At 43.2% G+C, this 22,126-nt stretch overlaps 1 protein-coding gene across 1 annotated transcript in view; it reads left to right on the top strand.

The window, feature by feature from the left end:
* Positions 1-10,774, top strand: part of LOC109898085 (beta-1,4-galactosyltransferase 6) — a 48,972-nt gene extending 38,198 nt beyond the window's left edge. The window contains exons 6-9 of the mRNA XM_020492867.2: positions 48-235; positions 864-986; positions 1,088-1,189; positions 5,187-10,774. Coding sequence (XP_020348456.1) covers positions 48-235; positions 864-986; positions 1,088-1,189; positions 5,187-5,334 — 561 coding nt within the window. The 3' untranslated portion in view covers positions 5,335-10,774. The remainder of the gene's footprint in view (positions 1-47; positions 236-863; positions 987-1,087; positions 1,190-5,186) is intronic.
* Positions 10,775-22,126: the final 11,352 nt, after the last annotated feature.

The raw sequence follows: 22,126 nt of genomic DNA, 5'->3' as shown, positions 1-22,126 counted from the left end.
TTAACTTGGGTTAGGGTTAGTCTAACTCCTCTTTCTCCCTCCATCAGTCTGGTACCCAGCCGTTCAACAGAGCAATGTTGTTTAATGTGGGTTTCCTGGAAGCCATGAAGGATCTGGACTGGGACTGTCTGGTGTTCCACGATGTCGACCACATCCCAGAGAACGACCGTAACTACTACGGCTGTGGTCAGATGCCACGCCACTTCGCAGCCAAACTGGACAAGTACATGTACCTGTAAGTCACGGCTTAAATCAGTCCGGAATTGGCGGAAAATGGCAAAATGCTGTTTTTCAGCTAATTTCCTACAATTCTATATATTTCTAAATGTAGCTTCGAGAATTTTATTTTTTTTGTCATTGGGACCTCTGGACATGTACCCTGCACGCACCATCAGTAATCCTCTTTAGTCATTTAAGTTTACACTTAGTGTTTTTACAATCCCGAAAATGTATTTCTAAAAATTATAATTATTTTTCATTTTTTGGTCTTGGTGCTGCTAAATGAATACAGGGGAAACACTGGTCCCGGACTAAGGCTTAATTTATGAACAGAGTTTCCAGTCTGCCTATGTGTGTCTCTTCTAAATTTGCAGACTGAATGGTAAATTGTCTGAAAACATAATTGTGTGTCTGTGTGTTGTATCACAGCCAAACTCATTCTTTGTTACCTGTTTGCTTTCCTGTGATACTGACTGGTAAGGTCTCTCCTTTTTTTTCTTTTTTCCCTTTCTGTCGTTTTGTTGAAAACTCAGTCTTTCCCCAGGCAAAGCTAGGCTATGTTGTCTGTGTCTGTCCCTCTGTCCGTGTTGAAAGTGTGTTGCGCGTGTTACAGGTGTGTGTAACGCTGTGTGTGTTGTCCACAGACTACCATATAGTGAGTTCTTTGGGGGCGTGAGTGGACTCACAGTGGAACAGTTCCGCAAGATTAATGGCTTTCCCAATGCGTTCTGGGGCTGGGGAGGAGAGGACGACGACCTCTGGAACAGGTCAGTTAGTGTGCGTCTGTGTGTGTGTTTGAAAGAGACAAATCGGTTATCTGATTGGGTAACTTAATGAAAGGCTTTGTTTGTCCCTCTCTCTCTCATAGAGTACATTATGCTGGTCTGAACATCACAAGGCCGGAGGGAGAAATGGGTAAATACAAGTCCATCCCACACCACCACCGGGGAGAGGTGCAGTTCCTGGGCAGGTCAGTACATGCATGCTAGCAGTCCATAGCAGGCGCCGTAACCATGTCAAAGAATGTTTACCTAACTTAACCTCGAACATCACATTAGCTTAGCTCTCAATACAGCGTTGCTCCAGGAAGTCCTCGTTATATGTGGTATTCATGAAAATACACTACATGACCAACGGTATGTGGACACCTTGCAGGGGTGGGAAACTCCAGTTCTCAGGGGCCTGATTGGTGTCAGACTTTTTCTCCATCCCTAGCAAACAGCTGATTTAATCAAATTACATTCTAAACTGAAGATCATGATTAGGTGATTATTGGAGTCAGGTTTGTTAGTTGGGGCTAGGGCAAAACTGTGGCCCCAATCAGGCTCCCGAGGACTGTAATTTCCCACCCCTAATTGATGGCCAACTCTATATTAATGCCCATGATTTTGGAATGAGATGTTCAATTAGGGGTGGGAAATTCCAGTCCTCGGGAGCCTGATTGGGGCCACAGTTTTGCCCCCCTTTGCTGCTATAACAGCCTCCACTCTTCTGGGAAGGCTTTCCGCTAGATGTTGGAACATTTCTGCCGGGACTTTCTTCCATTCAGCCAGGAAGCATTAGTGAGGTCGGGACAGACTATTTTTTACGCGTTTCAACACTTGGCGGTCCTGTTCTGTGAGCTTGTGTGGTCTACCACTTCGCGGCTGAGCTGTTGTTGCTCCTAGATGTTTCCACTGTACAATAACAGCACTTACAGTTGACCGGAGCAGTTCTAGCAGGGCAGACATTTGAATAACTGACTTGTTGGAAAGGTGGCATCCTATGACGATGCCGCGTTGAAAGTAACTGAGCTCTTCAGTAAGGCCAATCTATTGCCAATGTTTGTCTATTGTATGTTTTATTTCACCTTTAACCAGGTAGGCAAGTTGAGAACAAGTTCTCATTTACAATTGCGACCTGGCCAAGATAAAGCAAAGCAGTTCGACACATACAACAACAGAGTTACACATGGAGTAAAACAAACATACAGTCGAAAAATAAGTCTATATACAATGTGAGCAAATTAAGATAAGATAAGGGAGGTAAAGGCACTGTCTATGGAGCTTGCATGGCTGTGTGCTTGATTTTTATACTCCTGTGAGCAACAGGTGTGGCTGAAATAGCCAAATCCACTCATTTGAAGGGGTGTCCACATACTTTTGTATATATAGTGTACCTAAAACAGTCCCTTGCTGTAAAAATCTCAAGGTAGAGATTGCTGTTAATCCTACTACTTGAGTGCAGCTGTTCCTCATCTCTATCGCCCTTTTAATTTATTTTATTTAACCAGGTAGGCCAGTTGAGAACAAGTTCTCATTTGCAACTGTGACCTGGCCAAGATAAATCGTAGCAATTCGACACATACAACAACACAGAGTTACACATGGAATAAACAAAACATAGTCAATAATACAGTAGAACAAAAGAAAACAGAAAGTCTATATACAGGGAGTGCAAATGAGGTAAGTTAAGGAAATAAATAGGCCATGGTGGCGAAGTAATTACAATATAGCAATTATACACTGGAATGGTAGATCGGCAGAATATGAATGGGCAGGTAAAGATACTGGGGAGCAAAATAAATAAATACCAGTTTGGGGATGAGTTAGATGGGCTGTTTACAGATGGGCTATGTACAGGGTCAGTGATCTGTAAGCTGCTCTGACAGCTGGTGCTTAAAGCTAGTGAGGGAGATGTGAGTCTCCAGCTTCAGAGATTTTTGCAATTCGTTCCAGTCATGGGCAGCAGAGAACTGGAAGGAAAGACGACCAAAGGAGGAATTGGCTTTGGGGGTGACCAGTGAGATATATCTACTGGAGCGCATGCTGCTATGGTGACCAGTGAGCTGAGATAAGGCGGAGCTTTACTGAGCAGAGACTTGTAGATAACCTGTAGCCAGTGGTTTTGGCGACGAGTATGAAGCGAGGGCCAACCAACGAGAGCGTACAGGTAGTGTATGGGGCTTTGGTGACAGAACGGATGGCACTGTGATAGACTGCATCCAGTTTGTTGAGTAGAGTGTTGGAGGCTATTTTATAGATGACATCACCGAATTCGAGGATCGGTAGGATAGTCAGTTTTACGAGGGTATGTTTGGCAGCATGAGTGAGGGATGCTTTGTTGCGATATAGAAAGCCGATTCTAGATTTAATTTTGGATTGGAGATGCTTAATGTGAGTCTGGAAGGAGAGTTTACAGTCTAACCAGACACCCAGGTATTTGTAGTTGACCACGTATTCTAAGTCCGAGCCGTCCAGAGTAGTGATGCTGGACGGGCGAGCAGGTGCGGGCAGTGATCGATTGAATAGCATGCACCTTTGCAGGCAGAAGTAAGTAACTTCATTTCTATTTTATTTCAGTACCTTTTAACTTTTCGCTGTATCCAGCCATCTGCACGCATGTTTTACTTCACATTTGATCAAATTGATTTATATAGCTGATATCTGAAAGTGCTGTAAAGAAACCCAGCCTAAAACCCCAAACAGCAAGCAATGCCGCTATTGAAGCACGGTGGCTAGGAAAAACTACATAGAAAGGCCGAAACCTAGAGAGGAACCAGGCTATGAGGGGTGGCCAGTCTTCTGGCTGTGCCGGGTGGAGATTATAACAGAACATGGCCAAGATGTTCAAATGTTCATAAATGACCAGCATGGTCAAATAATAATAATCACGGTAGTTGTCGAGGGTGCAGCAAGTCAGCACCTCAGGAGTAAATGTCAGTTGGCTTTTCATAGTCGATCATTAGGAGTATCTATACCGCTCCTGCTGTCTCTAGAGTTGAAAACAGAAGGTCTGGGGCAGGTAGCACATCCGGTGAACAGGTCAGGGTTCCATAGCCGCAGGCAGAACAGTTGAAACTGGAGCAGCACGGCCAGGTGGACTGGGGACAGCAGGGAGTCATCATGCCAGGTAGTCCTGAGGCATGGTCCTAGGGCTCAGGTCCTCCAAGAGAGAGAGAGAATTAGAGAGAGCATACTTAAATTCACACAGGACACCGGATAAGACAGGAGAAGTACTCCAGATATAACAAACTGACCATAGCCCCCCGACACAAACTACTGCGGCATAAATACTGGAGGCTGAGACAGAGGGGTCAGGAGACACTGTGGCCCCTTCCGATGATACCCCCGGACAGGGCCAAACAGGAAGGAACATTTAAGTACATTTTATGTACTTAAAGCAGTGGTCTATATACGTAATGAATGTCATTTGGGACGTATCCCAGGTACTGGAATACATTTTTATTTATTTAAACACAATTCTGTGTTCACTCTAGCGTTGGTGCAACCACAGAGCTATGATTGATAGAATAAGAGTTGCTTACCCTTCCAGGCCAAGTGTCAGTGGTTTGTGCTACTGTATGTGCGTGGGTGTTTTCTGTGCCAGCATTGAGTTAACTCCCCATTCATTGGCCAAGTCCCTTTCGCCGTGTTGACAGTTGACAGTCCCTTTTTAACACAAGTCAACCAGGTCTCATCCGCATTACAGTCCTCATCGTAACTCTGCACTAGAGGGCTATGTTCAGAGATCAGGGAGGGACAGAGGGGGCAGAAGAGTTTCTCTCTTTGGGTAAAGGTTTTCCATCTGCAACTAGAGCACAAGCTCCTCCAGACAGCTTTTAACGCTAATGAATCAGCTTACACTAACAAAAGGATCCTCCTGGTTTCATTATGCAAATGCTAACTATGGATCTCCCGAATGTCATTAGCGCTAACTAAGGATCCCTGTGGTGGTGTGTGTGTATAATTGGATTCATTACTGTCAATGCTAACCGCTAACTAGGCTAATCCCCTTTCATCTCCTCTCACTGTGACTCCAGGTATAAATGCCAACTGCTAGCTTATCCTCCTCTCCCTGTGACTGCACCTGAAATGGCACCCTATTTCCTGCACAGTGACCTACTTTTGATCAGGGCATTTTGAGCTGTGACTGCTGGTATGAATGCGAACTGCTAGCTAATCCTCCTTCCTTTCCTCTCTCTGCAGGTACAAGCTGCTGAGGTACTCCAAAGAAAGGCAGCACCTGGATGGCCTGAACAACCTTAACTACACCCCTGAGATCTCCCTGAGCTCCCTGTATAAGAACATCACCGTGGACCTGCACCCTGATCTGGCACCCATCGCAGACTACTGAACTCTGACTCCCACCTGACCCCTTAAACCCTTCACACTCCCTCAAGCCTCAAACAGTACCCCAAAGCTGGGCAAAGAGGGGCTGGGGGTGGGAGTCGGAGGCACACCATGTAACGCCGCCAAGAAACTTTACTCAAAAAAAACAACTAAAAACATGAAAGAGGAAGGGGCATATAGGGTCTGTTTAATCGAACAATTGATTGTGTATGTGTGTGTGTGCTTGCAAGGATGTGTGTCTGACATTTTGTGTTTGTGTGTCACTGCATGTCAGTGTGTTCATGCCGGCTTTAGCTACTGAGCTACTTCACAATACAGTATGAGGAGGGAAGGACAGCATTCGTTTTTTTCCCCCACATCTGATGTTTACTGCAACGCCTTAGTGTCAGGCTCAGCCTCAGAACCACGGCTCTCTGGCTGCCTCCCAAATGGTACCCTATTCCCTATAGGGCTGGAATTGCCAAGGACCCCACAATATGATATTGTCACTATACTTAGGTGCCGATATGTATTGCTATTCGGTACTGCAATTTTTTTTCGTTTATTTTTTATTTGATAATTTTTTTTATTGCCATTTGATATTCTAAATATATTGCTCACTATATACTGAGTGTACAAAACATTAGGACCACCTTGATAATATTGAGTTGCACCCCCTTTTTGTCATCAGAAAAGCCTCAATTCATTGGGGGCATGGACTCTTACAAGGTGTCTCAAGCTGTCCACAGCGATGCCACCCCATGTTGACTCAATGCTGCCCACAGTTGTCAAGTTGGCTGGATATTTTTTAGGTGGTGGACCATTCTTGATACACATGGGTAACTGTTGAGAGTGGAAAAACCCGGCAGCGTTGCAGTGACATACTCAAACCGGTGCGCCTGGCACCTACTACCATACCCCGTTCAAAGGCACTTAAATCTTTTGTCTTGACCATTCACCCTCTGAATGGCCCGCACAATACATGTCTCAGTTGTCTTAAGATCTAAAATATCCTTCTTTAATGTCTCCTCCCTTCATCAACACTGATTTTTGAAGTGGATTTAACAAGTGAAATCAATAAGGGATCGTAGCTTTCACCTGGTCATTCTGTCATGGAATGAGCAGGTGTTCCTAATGATTTGTACACTCAGTCTATGTCTGCTGCAGAGAGACGAGAGAGCGTGAGAAGACGAGTTTTGATCGGTCAGGGAAATGAAAGTGCTAAAAACCTTTTGGATCCCTATTTAAAAAGATTGAGAACAAGCAATGGTATTTTTCATCCAATAGGTTTGGCACAGGTACAGCCGACTAGCGCTAGCTACAGTTACGAGAGGGAAAAAGTTACAAAAATTTATTTTACAAATCGATTCGTAGAATCAGGTATTGATATCGTAAAAAAATAATACTGCTATATGTAACTCGATTTAAAGCCTTAGGGCTCTGGTCAGAAGTAGGGCACTATATAGGGAATAGGGTGCCATTTGGGACTCTGACCTTATCTCTCAGCACAGCTTTAACTTCTAACGTCTCAGTATCACCTTACGAGCCAACAGACATTTTTGTCTTCATGTTATATAATTTTTTTTTACACATCGGCATTTTTTAAAGATGAAACATGTATTCAAACATATTCCTTACAGAGGAGGAAATAGGAGAGGAGCTAAGCGAGGCGCGACTTGTGTTTATTGTGATGTACATTTTCTGATATGATCTATTTTCTTAGTATTTATTTGTTCCCTTTTTTAACGGATGTTTTAGATCACTCGATCCTACGTCTCTGTGTTTCACATGATGAGCGTTTTGCTGTTTCTTTGCTGCACTGCCGACACGCATGATGCACAGAACACGTGTAAATACTGGCCACTTAAAAGCTTGAGCACGGAACACGTATGTACATATTTGGCCTTTTTTAAACGCTCAGAGCCTGTTAAGTTATTCCAGTGGATTTGAATTTTGTTTTGGCAGCTACCTTCTTCCTGAGGACTTAAAGGACTTAACAGAGTGAGTGGTTCTTCCATTTCACTGGGAAGATGTAACAATAGATGGACATTTGGCTTTAAAATGAAAAAATCTCTTAGGTTGACTATCTTTTGCATGCCTTGATTTATTTTGTTACTAGATGGGGGTTTTTAAGCATAATTTATTTGATAATTTCAAGATGTTTACTTTTTCAGTTTGGCCTTTTTAGTGTTTTTTTTTTTTTCTCGAGGCGCACAGTGTGAAAATAGACTAACGGATGTTTATGGAGTGTGTTCCTGTACAGAAAGACAGATGGAGGCCAGGGTTCAAAGGACTGTCGTAGCTCTGGTCCAGGCTGTTATGTGTAGTTTTCTGATGCTGAGCCTTCAACAGCAAGCCACACGTAACGCCCTGGACCAGAGCTAAGGACTGTTGCTGCTAAATGGTAAGCTGAGATGTCATTCTGTCTTCCTCTGGTGTGTGTAGTTTGCTATTATGGAGGAGTGTATACAGTGTGAATAGCGTGTTTGGCACAGGATTATGTTTCAGACGTGTCTGTGGCTCATGTGCGTCTCGTGTGTTAGGTAAGTGGACCATGCGCATGAGCTTGTGGTTTGGGCTGGTGTGTGTGTGTGAACTGTGATATGGTCCTTATAGGCTGGTGAGGTATTTAGGGGCCAGAATGAAAGAACAGCAGCTAAAGCTAACAGTTAACCCTGTTCTTGAATGGCACAAACTGAAATTTGGGCCATGAATACTTTAAATTGTTAAAATTTTGAGCACTGCAAAGATTAGCAGTTAATTTCTTTGTACCTATTAGCATTTTCTCTTCTACATATATTTTGCCCATACAGTTCATATTTAAATTGTCTGGGTGTTTTGCTAGTGACGTTGATTTATCAAATGTATGTCTCAAGTAGAACTGCTCTATTCAAACTACCCATGTTTTCTCCATCACAGTATTGCAGTACTGGGAACCTCCTGTCCTGCTCCAAACATGGGGTTTGTCCAAAATGGCACCCTGAGTCCTATATAGTGCAACTACTTTTGAATGGAGTCCTATTCGTCCTGGTCAAAGTAGTACACTATATTGGGAGTAGGGTACTTTGGAACGTAGCCTAGCTCTCTCTGTCCCGTCACTCTTGTAGTGCTGTGGAGGAGCGGCCTGAAGATGTTTACAGTCACTTTCGCTCCAAAGCTAAAGTGGCTAACAAAGTGCCAGGCTCAAGTCTGTTTTGGTTAACAGACATTTGCTACGGTTACATAAGACCTCAATGGTGTATTTCTGACCAATCGGGTGAGGTGAGACGGAATCAAAGAAAACACGGTAGTGATGAGACATTCTGTTGGAGGTGGTCAACTGTGCCAAAGTTCCACTTCTGATACCTACCCATCCTAATTCTTCCACCTGCCTCTTCTACACTTCTTCTCTCTGCTTGTCTTTCCTTCCTTCCCTTTTTTAAAATTAATTCTCCTCCCATGAGCTCCACTATGGTGTTTCAGCATCCAGATAGACTAGTGTTGATAGTAGGCATCTGGGTGTAAGTGTTAAAAGAGCCATATACACAACATACAGGTAACGACTAAAATAAAGGAAACACCAACATAGTGTCTTAATAGGGCGTTGGGCCGCCAGAACAGCTTCAATGCGCCTTGGTATAGATTCTACAAGTGTCTGATAATGGGCAACTGGGCATTTTTATACATGACCCTAACATTGATGGGATGTTAATTGCTTAATTAACTCAGGAACCACACCTGCATGGAAGCATCTGCTTTCTATACTTTGTAGCCCTCATTTAGTGTTTATTTTATTTTGGTAGTTACCTATATATCTCTGTATATGTCTCTGGGTATAGGTCAGTGTTAGGGACTGGGTTGGGGGGTTTCTCTTTTGCTATGCCTTTTGCCCAGTAACAGATTTTTGCATAAGAGGATAACCGCTGTCATTGTTTTTATATACACTGTAGAAGTTATGGGCAGCCAAGCTGTCCCCCCACTTGAGGGCACTATGAGTTACTGTAGCAGAGAGATGCACTCTGAGTCAGTAGCTTATTTTTCTGGATCCCGGCATCTCACTCGCTGGAAGGGATTCCGCTTCTTTATATTCTCTCTCCCTGTCATAGTGTCTGTCTTTCAATCTGTTCAGGGAACAGTGTGACGAGTATTAAAGAGACGAATTAGAGAAAGCACCCATCACTGAAGATTATCTAGGGTCATTATTCACTGTGTCCCAAATGGAACCCTATTCCCTATATAATGCACTACTGGCTCTGGTCAGAAGTAGTACACTATATAGAGAATAGGGTGCCATTTGGGACATAACTCAGAGTTGTACATATTGTTATTGCCTCTGAGAGGAGTAGGGGGCGAGGTATGGAAGGAAGGGTAGTTTAGGGGGCGGCTGGGCAGTGTGCTGGCTACACCCGGTCGCTAGTGGTTTGGTTTACACCCCCAGCCCAATTGGGAGGGGGCAAGGGACCCCCCCTACTCTCCCCTCCTACTGCCTCTGTTGGTTGTACGAATATCCAAAAATAGATATACAATTTTTCTAATGAGTATAATCACCATTACATAATTTGTAATGTATAGTATGACATTTTTGCAGTATTCATATTTGTGCCTTGAGTTATTATTTTTTATTTTTTCCAAACTGTTTTCACTTTGGATTCTTGGTTGAAAGATACAGTAAAGGTTTGGATTGTTTTTAAACTGAAGTTAGTGTATTTGCTTTTTTATTTTCCAACTAGAATGGAGCTCTGGCACAAAGTTTCCATGACAACAGGCTGTGTAGGTTTCCAGAAGGATTCCTACTCAAGTGTCTGTCTATTGTATCAATGATTGGCTGTATTCAATTTTTCCTGCTGTCCAATCAGAGGCCTGTTCTACTCTGGCTGCGACCATGACATGTACAATCCTCTTGGATCCTCAGCTCTCCGGTTCTCACTATTCTCTGCTCTGTCTGAACAAAGAGTCATAGCTGGAGCCTGAGTGCAGACTCTTGCATTACTACCATCCATCAGGAAGTGGAGGATGACAGAGAGGAAGTAGTGACTTTTGAATCTATGGGAATGAAGTGTCAAATCTGGTATACAAATAATATATTTGCTCGTTCAATGTCAGGCATATTCATTTGACTTTATGGGTTTGTACTAGATTGTTCGGAAGATGCATTTATAGAAATATGAACTGTAGACACTGTCGATTTGGTCCCAAAAAACTAGCTTAATTCGATGTAGCGCCTACTAATTGCGCCTCTTGTGTCTAGTTTAGCAATTTCATTTTGCTAGAGTTCCTGCCCCCCCCCCCCCCCCCTTGACAACGCAGACAACTTTCTACATGGTGAAGCCGAACGGTTAGCCATCTTGTCAATCTTCCACAATCTTTGGTATAACAGCCAGTAAAAGACTAGACTAGAGTTGAACTGTTGGACTTTGTAAAGTTTTGTTTTTTTTGTCAACAAAATATTAATAAAACACATTCATTGCCATGTTCTGGGAAACACCTCTGAAACCTCACGTCTTTTTTCTGCATCTCTCACCACTGCTTTTTATAACTTTTCTTTTGTCAGTAGGACACTGAAAAAGTAATACATAGTCCTACACAAATGAAACAGACATCTTACAGGCTAATACGTTATACAGTACCTGTAGGCTTCAGGTATATGCTACCCATGGATTCACCTTCCCTACAATGAACCACTTTTATCACTAGTAAACCTACACAGTAGCCTATAGAAGGGAGCTGAGCTAAATCATTCATGTGCGTTCTCTTCCCAGGAGTTGGTGTTACTCTGAGACGCTCATCCCTTAACTGGCCAGTGCAGACAATCGTCCCACTTTACGTAGTAATGTGTGTGTGGCAGTGTTCGTTAAACAAAGGAAGGTTCACTCAGTCGTTTACCTGCTCTTTATTTGTTAAGCTTGGTCAGGTGTGTGTGCGATTATCACGACAGCCGTGGTAGTGTAGGAGAAGGGACTCCGCAACAGGGCCAGGGTGTTGTGACGATGTCCCTCCGCGCGGACCTCGAACACCACCTGTACACGGCACATCAGTTTGTACTGGTTTTTCACCTCACTCCCACAGACCAACATTCAGGAAGGCAGATAACCATTGGCCAACTAGGTCTGTGACCTCTTCACCGAGGACAAACAAATTTGTAGAGTAGCAAAGAAAAGGCTAATGAATCAAAGCCAGTGTGCGGTCATAAGCAATTCAGTCACTTTTCATGCGATTTTATACTGTCACATTTTATTTTCCCTCTACCCAACTAATAATTTTTTGTCTTTTTTTAGTTCCAAATGTTTACATGGTTTGTCTACTCCATGGTGAGTCATTTCTGTTGATCTTTTCTGGTCTGGGGACAAGACTATTGTAGTACTAAAGGTAATCTAGTCTCTAGGCACATTCCTCTTACAAATGTCCACTCTTGCTTATTACACACTCCAGTGGTACTGATGTACAAGATTTGACAGAATTTCTCTGCACAAAATGTTCACACAACCATTTAGTTGTACAACCTGTGTTAATAAGAAAAGGGGACACCATAGTAAAACAAAACCGGTTAGAGTATTACATCATGCTACATAACCTAAATTTGTGTACTAGGTCTCTGTGAGCGGGTTAGGGATTGTACTCAATTCGGCAGTGTTGTGAAAATGCGTGGTTCCCTGAGACTTCCAGTAGGCTTCAGAATCAAACTCAACACGGTACACCCCTGTCTGGAAGTCCTGCTCTGAGATCAAATGATGTACTTGTCACATCTGTCATTCTGAAGGAGAGCGAGTGCTGTCACAGTTTGAAAACTTTTTCTATATTAGTAGAATCCCATTTAATATTGCAATTGGTTTAAAAATGTCCGCATAGTAGAATGTAAATTTTAAATTAGTAATGAACAACATTTCACATGTACACATCAAACAGTAGTGCATCCTCATACGTACCTACTAGCAACCTGTGCCCAGATCATTCCATTGGTGTCTCGTCGGGAGACACTTCGTGCCATGGAGCCTGCTGGTACACCCTTCACCGCATGTAAAATCTTCACCATCAACGGGCATTGAGCGTCTGACTCACCGTGCCTGTTCTGGACCACAAACCACTGCCATTGATATAACTAAAATACCAATCCATGAACAGTCACACACAGTAACACAGTCATAACCAACCATACACATAACACAGGGCTTGGTATACAAAGACCAACACTACAAACTGACCACCAATATAGACAAATAGTAACACTTTTCACCATCAGTTGGCGCCAAGTATTGGCACATCTATGTTGCTATGCCAGACACAATGCAGCCATCAAGGTCAGAAATACAGACATGGCAACACACCAACCATGGTCCTAGAGAACGAAAGTAACCTACTGTATGCATTCTCTCATTCTCTCTCAACTGTGCCGTTTTGTCATGTATGAGCTTTGGATTTCGAGGATAGAAAATTGTAGGTAAGCCTAGGCAAGGAATAACAGGAAATGTGTCTGTTCCTGTGCTCCCAAGTAAAATGGAGTGGAAAGACAACCCCCCCCCCCCCCCCCCCCCCCCCCCCCCGATTTGAGTCATTTCTAGTGTAGTTAGGACAAAAAGGTCAAAGTGCAGATGTTCACCAGCATGAACAGGTGGTGATGTTACACTGATGGTCAACTCCTGAACGTAATACATGCACACACATACTAAGATGAAGATAGCTTCTGATATCTCAACTTCAAACACAAAAAAACTGTGCAAATGTTTAATATTCTAAGTATGTTTTTCCTGATCTAGTACTGTATGTTTAAACGGCTAATAAACCTTTATCAGTTTACATAACAATATGCAATATATGAAAGCTATCTATGACATGCATTGCAAAAGTTATTACAGGTTAACTATCCTAATTAAGGCCACAGAAGTTATGTTCTACTGTATGTACAGAACATTGCTCAGCACACTCATATGCCGTTCCAGTATGATGAGGTCCAATCAGTGTATTACCATAAGTTAGTCAGCCACCAGGCGGCAGATAGCCTAGTGGTTGGACCAGTAACCAAAAGGTCGCTGTTTCGAATCGCGAGCTGAAAAATCTGTCTGGAGGAATTGCGTGCCCATAGTAAACAGAAAGAAAATCTGTTAAAAATTGCTAATATATGCATATAATAATTATTATTGAATAGAAAACACTCTAAAGCTTCTAAAACCGTTCAAATTATGTCTGTATGTAAAGCAGAACTCTCAGGGCAGCCATTCTACCAAACTCTCTCTTGCCATCATGAAAGTTGGCCCAACTTTGATGTCATCGCCCCCACCCTTCCCAACCAGCTACAGACCTGGGAACAGTTCCTATCTGTTCCGGTGTCCTCTTTCAGTGGGGCCTCTCTTTGTGAGAATCGTGTGCTCCCTCGAGTTTTGGCGGGCTGAAACCTCCGGGTCACCCGAAAATACATGTACTTTCATGCGCACGTCTGGTCCGGAGCTCTCTTTGTGGACGACACAACAGTGGTAGGCTTGATTACCAACAACGACGAGACGGCCTACAGGGAGGAGGTGAGGGCCCTCGGAGTGTGGTGTCAGGAAAATAACCTCACACTCAACGTCAACAAAACTAAGGAGATGATTGTGGACTTCAGGAAACAGCAGAGGGAACACCCCCCTATCCACATCGATGGAACAGTAGTGGAGAGGGTAGCAAGTTTTAAGTTCCTCGGCATACACATCACAGACAAACTGAATTGGTCCACTCACACAGACAGCATCGTGAAGAAGGCGCAGCAGCGCCTCTTCAACCTCAGGAGGCTTGTCACCAAAAGCACTCACAAACTTCTACAGATGCACAATCGAGAGCATCCTGGCGGGCTGTATCACCGCCTGGTATGGCAACTGCACCGCCCTCAACCGTAAGGCTCTCCAGAGGGTAGTGAGGTCTGCACAACGCATCACCGGGGGCAAACTACCTGCCCTCCAGGACACCTACACCACCCGATGCTACAGGAAGGCCATAAAGATCATCAAGGACATCAACCACCCGAGCCACTGCCTGTTCACCCCGCTGTCATCCAGAAGGCGAGCTCAGTACAGTACATCTGCTAACCATTTGTTTTGCATGTTTAGAACATGTTTAAGCTTGATTCTGCACTTAGTTTGACCAGTTTAGTCGACACATAATGTCATTTTGAAGTTTAGATGCGCATCGACTAGAATTTTGGCTGCATTTCAACCGGAATTTGTCGCGTTTGGTAACCTAAAGACACAGACATTAAAACCAAACACAGTTTTTGGTAAGTATAACTCCTTCCACGTCTTCTGATCGAAGAACATCAAAGGTAAGGGAATATTTATGTGTTAATTATGGGTTTCTGTGGACTCCGAGATTGAGGAGACATAATGCTAATTTCTGAGCGCCGTCTCATATTATAACCCAGTGAACGAAATCTGTAACGTTAAAAATAAATGTAACACAGCGGTTGCATTAAGAAGAAGTGTATATTTCTATCTATATGTAGAACATGTATATTTAGTCAAAGTTTATGATGTGTATTGCTTGTTATCTGACGTTATCTGCCGGCGCTATCATAATTTCTCCGGACATTTGAGTAGCATTTTGTGAACATGCCGTCATTGTAAACAGAGCTTTATGGATATAAATAGCATATTATTGAAAAAAACATAAATGTACTGTGTAACATGTCCTATTACTGTCATCTGATGAAGACTTTCAAAAGGTTAGTGAATTATTTTTCTTTTAATCCTGCTTTTGTTGATTGCATTTTTTGGCTATTCAAATTAGCTGTGTCTTTGGTGGTGGTTTGACATAAATATGTGCTATGTTTTCGACGTAAAACATTTTAGAAATCTGACTTGCTGGCTAGATGAACAAGGTGTTTATCTTTCATTTGAGCTATTGGACTTGTTAATGTGTGGAGGTTAAATATTTCTAAGAATATTTTTGCATTCCGTGCGCCACCGTTCCAGCTGAACGTGGGAGGGGTCGTTCCCAAAAGGGAACCCTGCCCGTAATCAGGTTAACCCTAGTTGCTCTGGATAGTGTCTGCTAAGTGACGTAAATATAAAATGTCAGCAAATGTATCTGCTGTATATCACTATATATGCCACTTCCCTCATACCAATCTCAAATAGGACACAAAACTCTAGGTCATTTAGTGTCATACACCCTTTTGCTCTAATAGCCATAGGCACCTTGGCCTGCATGCTCTTTATACACACATCATGTTAGACCTGTGTTCTGGAGGATACACAGTACAAGTACAGTGTCCACCACCTGTATACGATCAGTGAAGTGCAACCTTTACATCTGTCTGTACACACCTCTTTGGTTTAATATGCCCTGACAACATACCATGACAAGCCCACACAGAATGGCACTGTGCCCCCCCCCCCCTCCCAACAAAAACAGACACACACTTACTCATCACTGGGGCAGTGTTGCAGAGCAGGACAGCAGTGGCTAGTAGCACACAGATCAATGATCTATCCATTTTGGAGCGATAACTGGTTGACAGCTCTAACACTGGCAGCCCTGTAGACAGGCTGACTGACTAGCATGGAATTGGGCAACACACCCCTCTCTGGTACCTTTATATCCCCCATTATTGACAAATGAAGGAATCATAAACTCTTGCACACAAACCACGCTTTCTGGTCATTTTATAAAAATGGGATTAGGAAGAGGATCAAATGATTACGTGTGTGTACCTGACTTCTCAGAGTACAGATTAGTCTAATCTGGAACAACAATGGATGGGTCCAGTAGCGTATATAAATAACACCTTAATCAATTGAAGTTATGATTTTTTCCCCCCCTCCTAAATATGTAATTGACAGATTGGCTCCTCAAGAATTAATTCAAGGCCCTAGGTAACTGTTGACTCTTCAGAGATCTATTTGAGTTCATAAAATTGTCCTGTTTTAATTCCTCTCCTCTTGGCTATTGATAGAGGCTTACTGCATTTTAGTGTGCCAACCTACTGTAATACGATATGTGAGAAACAGGTTTGGGTATCTTACATTTAGCCTGAAGATGGAGCCAAAGCATGTACAGTATAGCTCATGTTGGTTAGTCATAAACCATCGAGGGTAGACTTATATTCAGACACTGATCTCTATTCCCCATTTGCCAAGTTCTGAATGTTGGCTCATAAAGCAGTAATTTGGACTGTTCACTACTCTGCGGAACACTGAAAATGTACGGAACAAAAATATGAACGCATCATGTAAAGGAGTGGTACCATTTTTCAAGAGCTGAAATAAAAGATCACTGAAATGTTCCATAAGCACAAAAAGCTTATTTCTCTCAAATGTTGTGCACAAATTTGTTTAAATCGCTGTTTAGTGAGCATTTCTCCTTTGCCAAGGTAATCCATCCACCGGACTGGTGTGCATGTCAAGAAGCTGATTAAACGGTATTGTCATTACATAGGTGTGCTGGGGACAATAAAAGGCCACTAAAATGTGCAGTTTTTTCACACAACACAATGCCACAGATGTCTCAAGTTTTGAGGGAGTGTTCAATTGGCATGCTGACTGCAGAAACAGAAATGTTGCCAGAGAATTTAATGTTAATTTGGCAGTATGTCCAACTGGCCTCACAACAGCAGACCACGTGTGACAACCCCAGCCCAGGACCTCCACATCTAGCTTCTTCACCTGTGGGATCGTCTGAGGTGGGTGGGGGTGGGTGCTGAGGAGTATTTCTGTCTGTAATAAAGCTTGTTTGTGGGGAAAACAACACATTCCGATTGGCTGGACCTGGCTCCCCAGTGGGTGGTTGGGCCTATGCCCTCCCAGGGCTGTGCCCTGGCCGAGTCATGTGAAATCCATAGATCAGGGCCTAATGAATTTATTTAAAATTGACTGATTTCCTTCTATGAACTGTAACTCAGTCAAATCTTTGAAATTGTTGCATATTGCAATTATATTTTTGTTCAGTATAGATACATTTGGCCTCTTCAACCTGTCATGACATGTCTTAACCACTAGATGAGCTGTAATAGTAGGAAATGCTGGAGGACAAATTCAAGAACAAACTGGAAAAGAGGGTGTGAAGTAATGAATCAGAGTATTTGCAAATAAAACAGGTGCATGTTGTAACGGTTTTGACTTGAGGTTATTATTTATAGGGGTGCCAGGTAGGTTGTGCCTACCAGAGAAAACATTGGTTTCTCCTTTTGGTTTGGGAGGGAATGAGTCCCATCTGGTCCGTTAAGTCTACACCAATACAAAAAACTTATGTAAAAGTCAGGATGGAAATAAACTTTTCATAAACCCTTAAAACATTGGAAAGAACTTCAAAAACAACTATTCTTTTGAGTGGGTTGTATTAACAACATAAATGATTACACACACATATAATATAACACGAGTTCTGATTCCTCCAGAAATGTCCTGTACCTCGGGCCTAAAAAGAGTCCAGCCCGGTAAAGGAGTTCGGGGAACTCCAGTGACCTTTGTCACGCAATGTTTGTCCGTTCATTCAAGTGTAGGGTAAACCCAATATTAATCATACAATCAATATAACAATTATTTTACCACAGAACTTAAAAGCGTATCAACTCTTACTAAGTCCTCAACTACAACTAACTACATAAATCATCACAGTATACATCAAAACAAATTATACAAAAAGGTTGTGGTCAGTCAGACAATCCAATCCGCCAACAAATCTCCAGCGGAGAAATCAAATCAAATCAAATCAAATTTATTTATATAGCCCTTCGTACATCAGCTGATATCTCAAAGTGCTGTACAGAAACCCAGCCTAAAACCCCAAACAGCAAGCAATGCAGGTGGAGAAGCACGGTGGCTAGGAAAAACTCCCTAGAAAGGCCAATACCTAGGAAGAAACCTAGAGAGGAACCAGGCTATGTGGGGTGGCCAGTCCTCTTCTGGCTGTGCCGGGTGGAGATTATAACAGAACATGGTCAAGATGTTCAATGTTCATAAATGACCAGCATGGTCGAATAATAATAAGGCAGAACAGTTGAAACTAGAGCAGCAGCACAGTCAGGTGGAAGTTGAAACTGGAGCAGCAGCATGGCCAGGTAGACTGGGGACAGCAAGGAGTCATCATGTCAGGTAGTCCTGGGGCATGGTCCTAGGGCTCAGGTCAGTTGAAACTGGAACAGCAGCATGGCCAGGTGGACTGGGGACAGCAAGGAGTCATCATGTCAGGTAGTCCTGGGGCATGGTCCTAGGGCTCAGGTCCTCCGAGAGAGAGAAAGAAAGAGAGAAGGAGAGAATTAGAGAACGCACACTTAGATTCACACAGGACACCGAATAGGACAGGAGAAGTACTCCAGATATAACAAACTGACCCCAGCCCCCCGACACATAAACTACTGCAGCATAAATACTGGAGGCTGAGACAGGAGGGGTCAGGAGACACTGTGGCCCCATCCGAGGACACCCCCGGACAGGGCCAAACAGGAAGGATATAACCCCACCCACTTTGCCAAAGCACAGCCCCCACACCACTAGAGGGATATCTTCAACCACCAACTTACCATCCTGAGACAAGGCTGAGTATAGCCCACAAAGATCTCCGCCACGGCACAACCCAAGGGGGGGGGGGGGGGGCGCCAACCCAGACAGGATGACCACAACAGTGAATCAACCCACTCAGGTGACGCACCCCCTCCAGGGACAGCATGAGAGAGCCCCAGCAAGCCAGTGACTCAGCCCCTGTAATAGGGTTAGAGGCAGAGAATCCCAGTGGAAAGAGGGGAACCGGCCAGGCAGAGACAGCAAGGGCGGTTCGTTGCTCCAGAGCCTTTCCGTTCACCTTCCCACTCCTGGGCCAGACTACACTCAATCATATGACCCACTGAAGAGATGAGTCTTCAGTAAAGACTTAAAGGTTGAGACCGAGTTTGCGTCTCTGACATGGGTAGGCAGACCGTTCCATAAAAATGGAGCTTTATAGGAGAAAGCCCTGCCTCCAGCTGTTTGCTTAGAAATTCTAGGGACAATTAGGAGGCCTGCGTCTTGTGACCGTAGCGTACGTATAGGTATGTACGGCAGGACCAAATCAGAGAGATATGTAGGAGCAAGCCCATGTAATGCTTTGTAGGTTAGCAGTAAAACCTTGAAATCAGCCCTTGCTTTGACAGGAAGCCAGTGTAGAGAGGCTAGCACTGGAGTAATATGATCAAATTTTTTGGTTCTAGTCAGGATTCTAGCAGCCGTATTTAGCACTAACTGAAGTTTATTTAGTGCTTTATCCGGGTAGCCGGAAAATAGAGCATTGCAGTAGTCTAACCTAGAAGTGACAAAAGCATGGATTAATTTTTCTGCATCATTTTTGGACAGAAAGTTTCAGATTTTTGCAATGTTACGTAGATGGAAAAAAGCTGTCCTCGAAATGGTCTTGATATGTTCTTCAAAAGAGAGATCAGGGTCCAGAGTAACGCCGAGGTCCTTCACAGTTTTATTTGAGACGACTGTACAACCATTAAGATTAATTGTCAGATTCAACAGAAGATCTCTTTGTTTCTTGGGACCTAGAACAAGCATCTCTGTTTTGTCCGAGTTTAATAGTAGAAAGTTTGCAGCCATCCACTTCCTTATGTCTGAAACACATGCTTCTAGCGAGGGCAATTTTGGGGCTTCACCATGTTTCATTGAAATGTACAGCTGTGTGTCATCCGCATAGCAGTGAAAGTTTACATTATGTTTTCGAATAACATCCCCAAGAGGTAAAATATATAGTGAAAACAATAGTGGTCCTAAAACGGAACCTTGAGGAACACCGAAATTTACAGTTGATTTGTCAGAGGACAAACCATTCACAGAGACAAACTGATATCTTTCCGACAGATAAGATCTAAACCAGGCCAGAACATGTCCGTGTAGACCAATTTGGGTTTCCAATCTCTCCAAAAGAATGTGGTGATCGATGGTATCAAAAGCAGCACTAAGGTCTAGGAGCACGAGGACAGATGCAGAGCCTCGGTCCGATGCCATTAAAATGTCATTTACCACCTTCACAAGTGCCGTCTCAGTGCTATGATGGGGTCTAAAACCAGACTGAAGCATTTCGTATACATTGTTTGTCTTCAGGAAGGCAGTGAGTTGCTGCGCAACAGCCTTCTCTAAAATTTTTGAGAGGAATGGAAGATTCGATATAGGCCGATAGTTTTTTATATTTTCTGGGTCAAGGTTTGGCTTTTTCAAGAGAGGCTTTATTACTGCCACTTTTAGTGAGTTTGGTACACATCCAGTGGATAGAGAGCCGTTTATTATGTTCAACATAGGAGGGCCAAGCACAGGAAGCAGCTCTTTCAGTAGTTTAGTTGGAATAGGGTCCAGTATGCAGCTTGAAGGTTTAGAGGCCATGATTATTTTCATCATTGTGTCAAGAGATATAGTACTAAAACACTTGAGCGTCTCTCTTGATCCTAGGTCCTGGCAGAGTTGTGCAGACTCAGGACAACTGAGGTTTGGAGGAATACGCAGGTTTAAAGAGGAGTCCGTAATTTGCTTTCTAATAATCATAATCTTTTCCTCAAAGAAGTTCATGAATTTATCACTGCTAAAGTGAAAGTCATCCTCTCTTGGGGAATGCTGCTTTTTAGTTAGCTTTGCGACAGTATTAAAAAGGAATTTCGGATTATTCTTATTTTCCTCAATTAAGTTAGAAAAATAGGATGATCGAGCAGCAGTAAGGGCTCTACGGTACTGCACGGTACCGTCCTTCCAAGCTAGTCGGAAGACTTCCAGTTTGGTGTGGCGCCATTTCCGTTCCAATTTTCTGGAAGCTTGCTTCAGAGCTCGGGTATTTTCTGTGTACCAGGGAGCTAGTTTCTTATGAGACATTTTTTTTGTTTTTAGGGGTGCAACTGCATCTAGGGTATTGCGCAAGGTTAGATTGAGATCCTCAGTTAGGTGGTTAACTGATTTTTGTCCTCTGGCGTCCTTGGGTAGGCAGAGGGAGTCTGGAAGGGCATCAAGGAATCTTTGTGTTGTCTGTGAATTTATAGCACGACTTTTGATGTTCCTTGGTTGGGGTCTAAGCAGATTATTTGTTGCAATTGCAAACGTAATAAAATGGTGGTCCGATAGTCCAGGATTATGAGGAAAAACATTAAGATCCACCACATTTATTCCATGGGACAAAACTAGGTCCAGCGTATGACTGTGACAGTGAGTGGGTCCAGAGACATGTTGGACAAAACCCACTGAGTCGATGATGGCTCTGAAAGCCTTTTGGAGTGGGTCTGTGGACTTTTCCATGTGAATATTAAAGTCACCAAAGATTAGAATATTATCTGCTATGACTACAAGGTCCGATAGGAATTCAGGGAACTCAGTGAGAAACGCTGTATATGGCCCAGGAGGCCTGTAAACAGTAGCTATAAAAAGTGATTGAGTAGGCTGCATAGATTTCATGACTAGAAGCTCAAAAGACGAAAATGTCATTTTTTTTTGTGTAAATTGAAATTTGCTATCGTAAATGTTAGCAACACCTCCGCCTTTGCGGGATGCACGGGGGATATGGTCACTAGTGTAGCCAGGAGGTGAGGCCTCATTTAAAACAGTAAATTCATCAGGCTTAAGCCATGTTTCAGTCAGGCCAATCACATCAAGATTATGATCAGTGATTAGTTCATTGACTATAATTGCCTTTGAAGTAAGGGATCTAACATTAAGTAGCCCTATTTTGAGATGTGAGGTATCATGATCTCTTTCAGTAATGACAGGAATGGAGGTGGTCTTTATCCTAGTGAGATTGCTAAGGCGAACACCGCCATGTTTAGTTTTGCCCAACCTAGGTCGAGGCACAGACACGGTCTCAATGGTGATAGCTGAGCTGACTACACTGACTGTGCTAATGGCAGACTCCACTATGCTGGCAGGCTG

The sequence above is a fragment of the Oncorhynchus kisutch genome, linkage group LG10 (genome assembly GCF_002021735.2).
Source record: "Oncorhynchus kisutch isolate 150728-3 linkage group LG10, Okis_V2, whole genome shotgun sequence".
Classification (NCBI taxonomy): Eukaryota; Metazoa; Chordata; class Actinopteri; order Salmoniformes; family Salmonidae; genus Oncorhynchus; species Oncorhynchus kisutch.
Note: the sequence above shows the minus strand (reverse complement) of the source record. Positions and strands in the feature narration are given on the sequence as shown.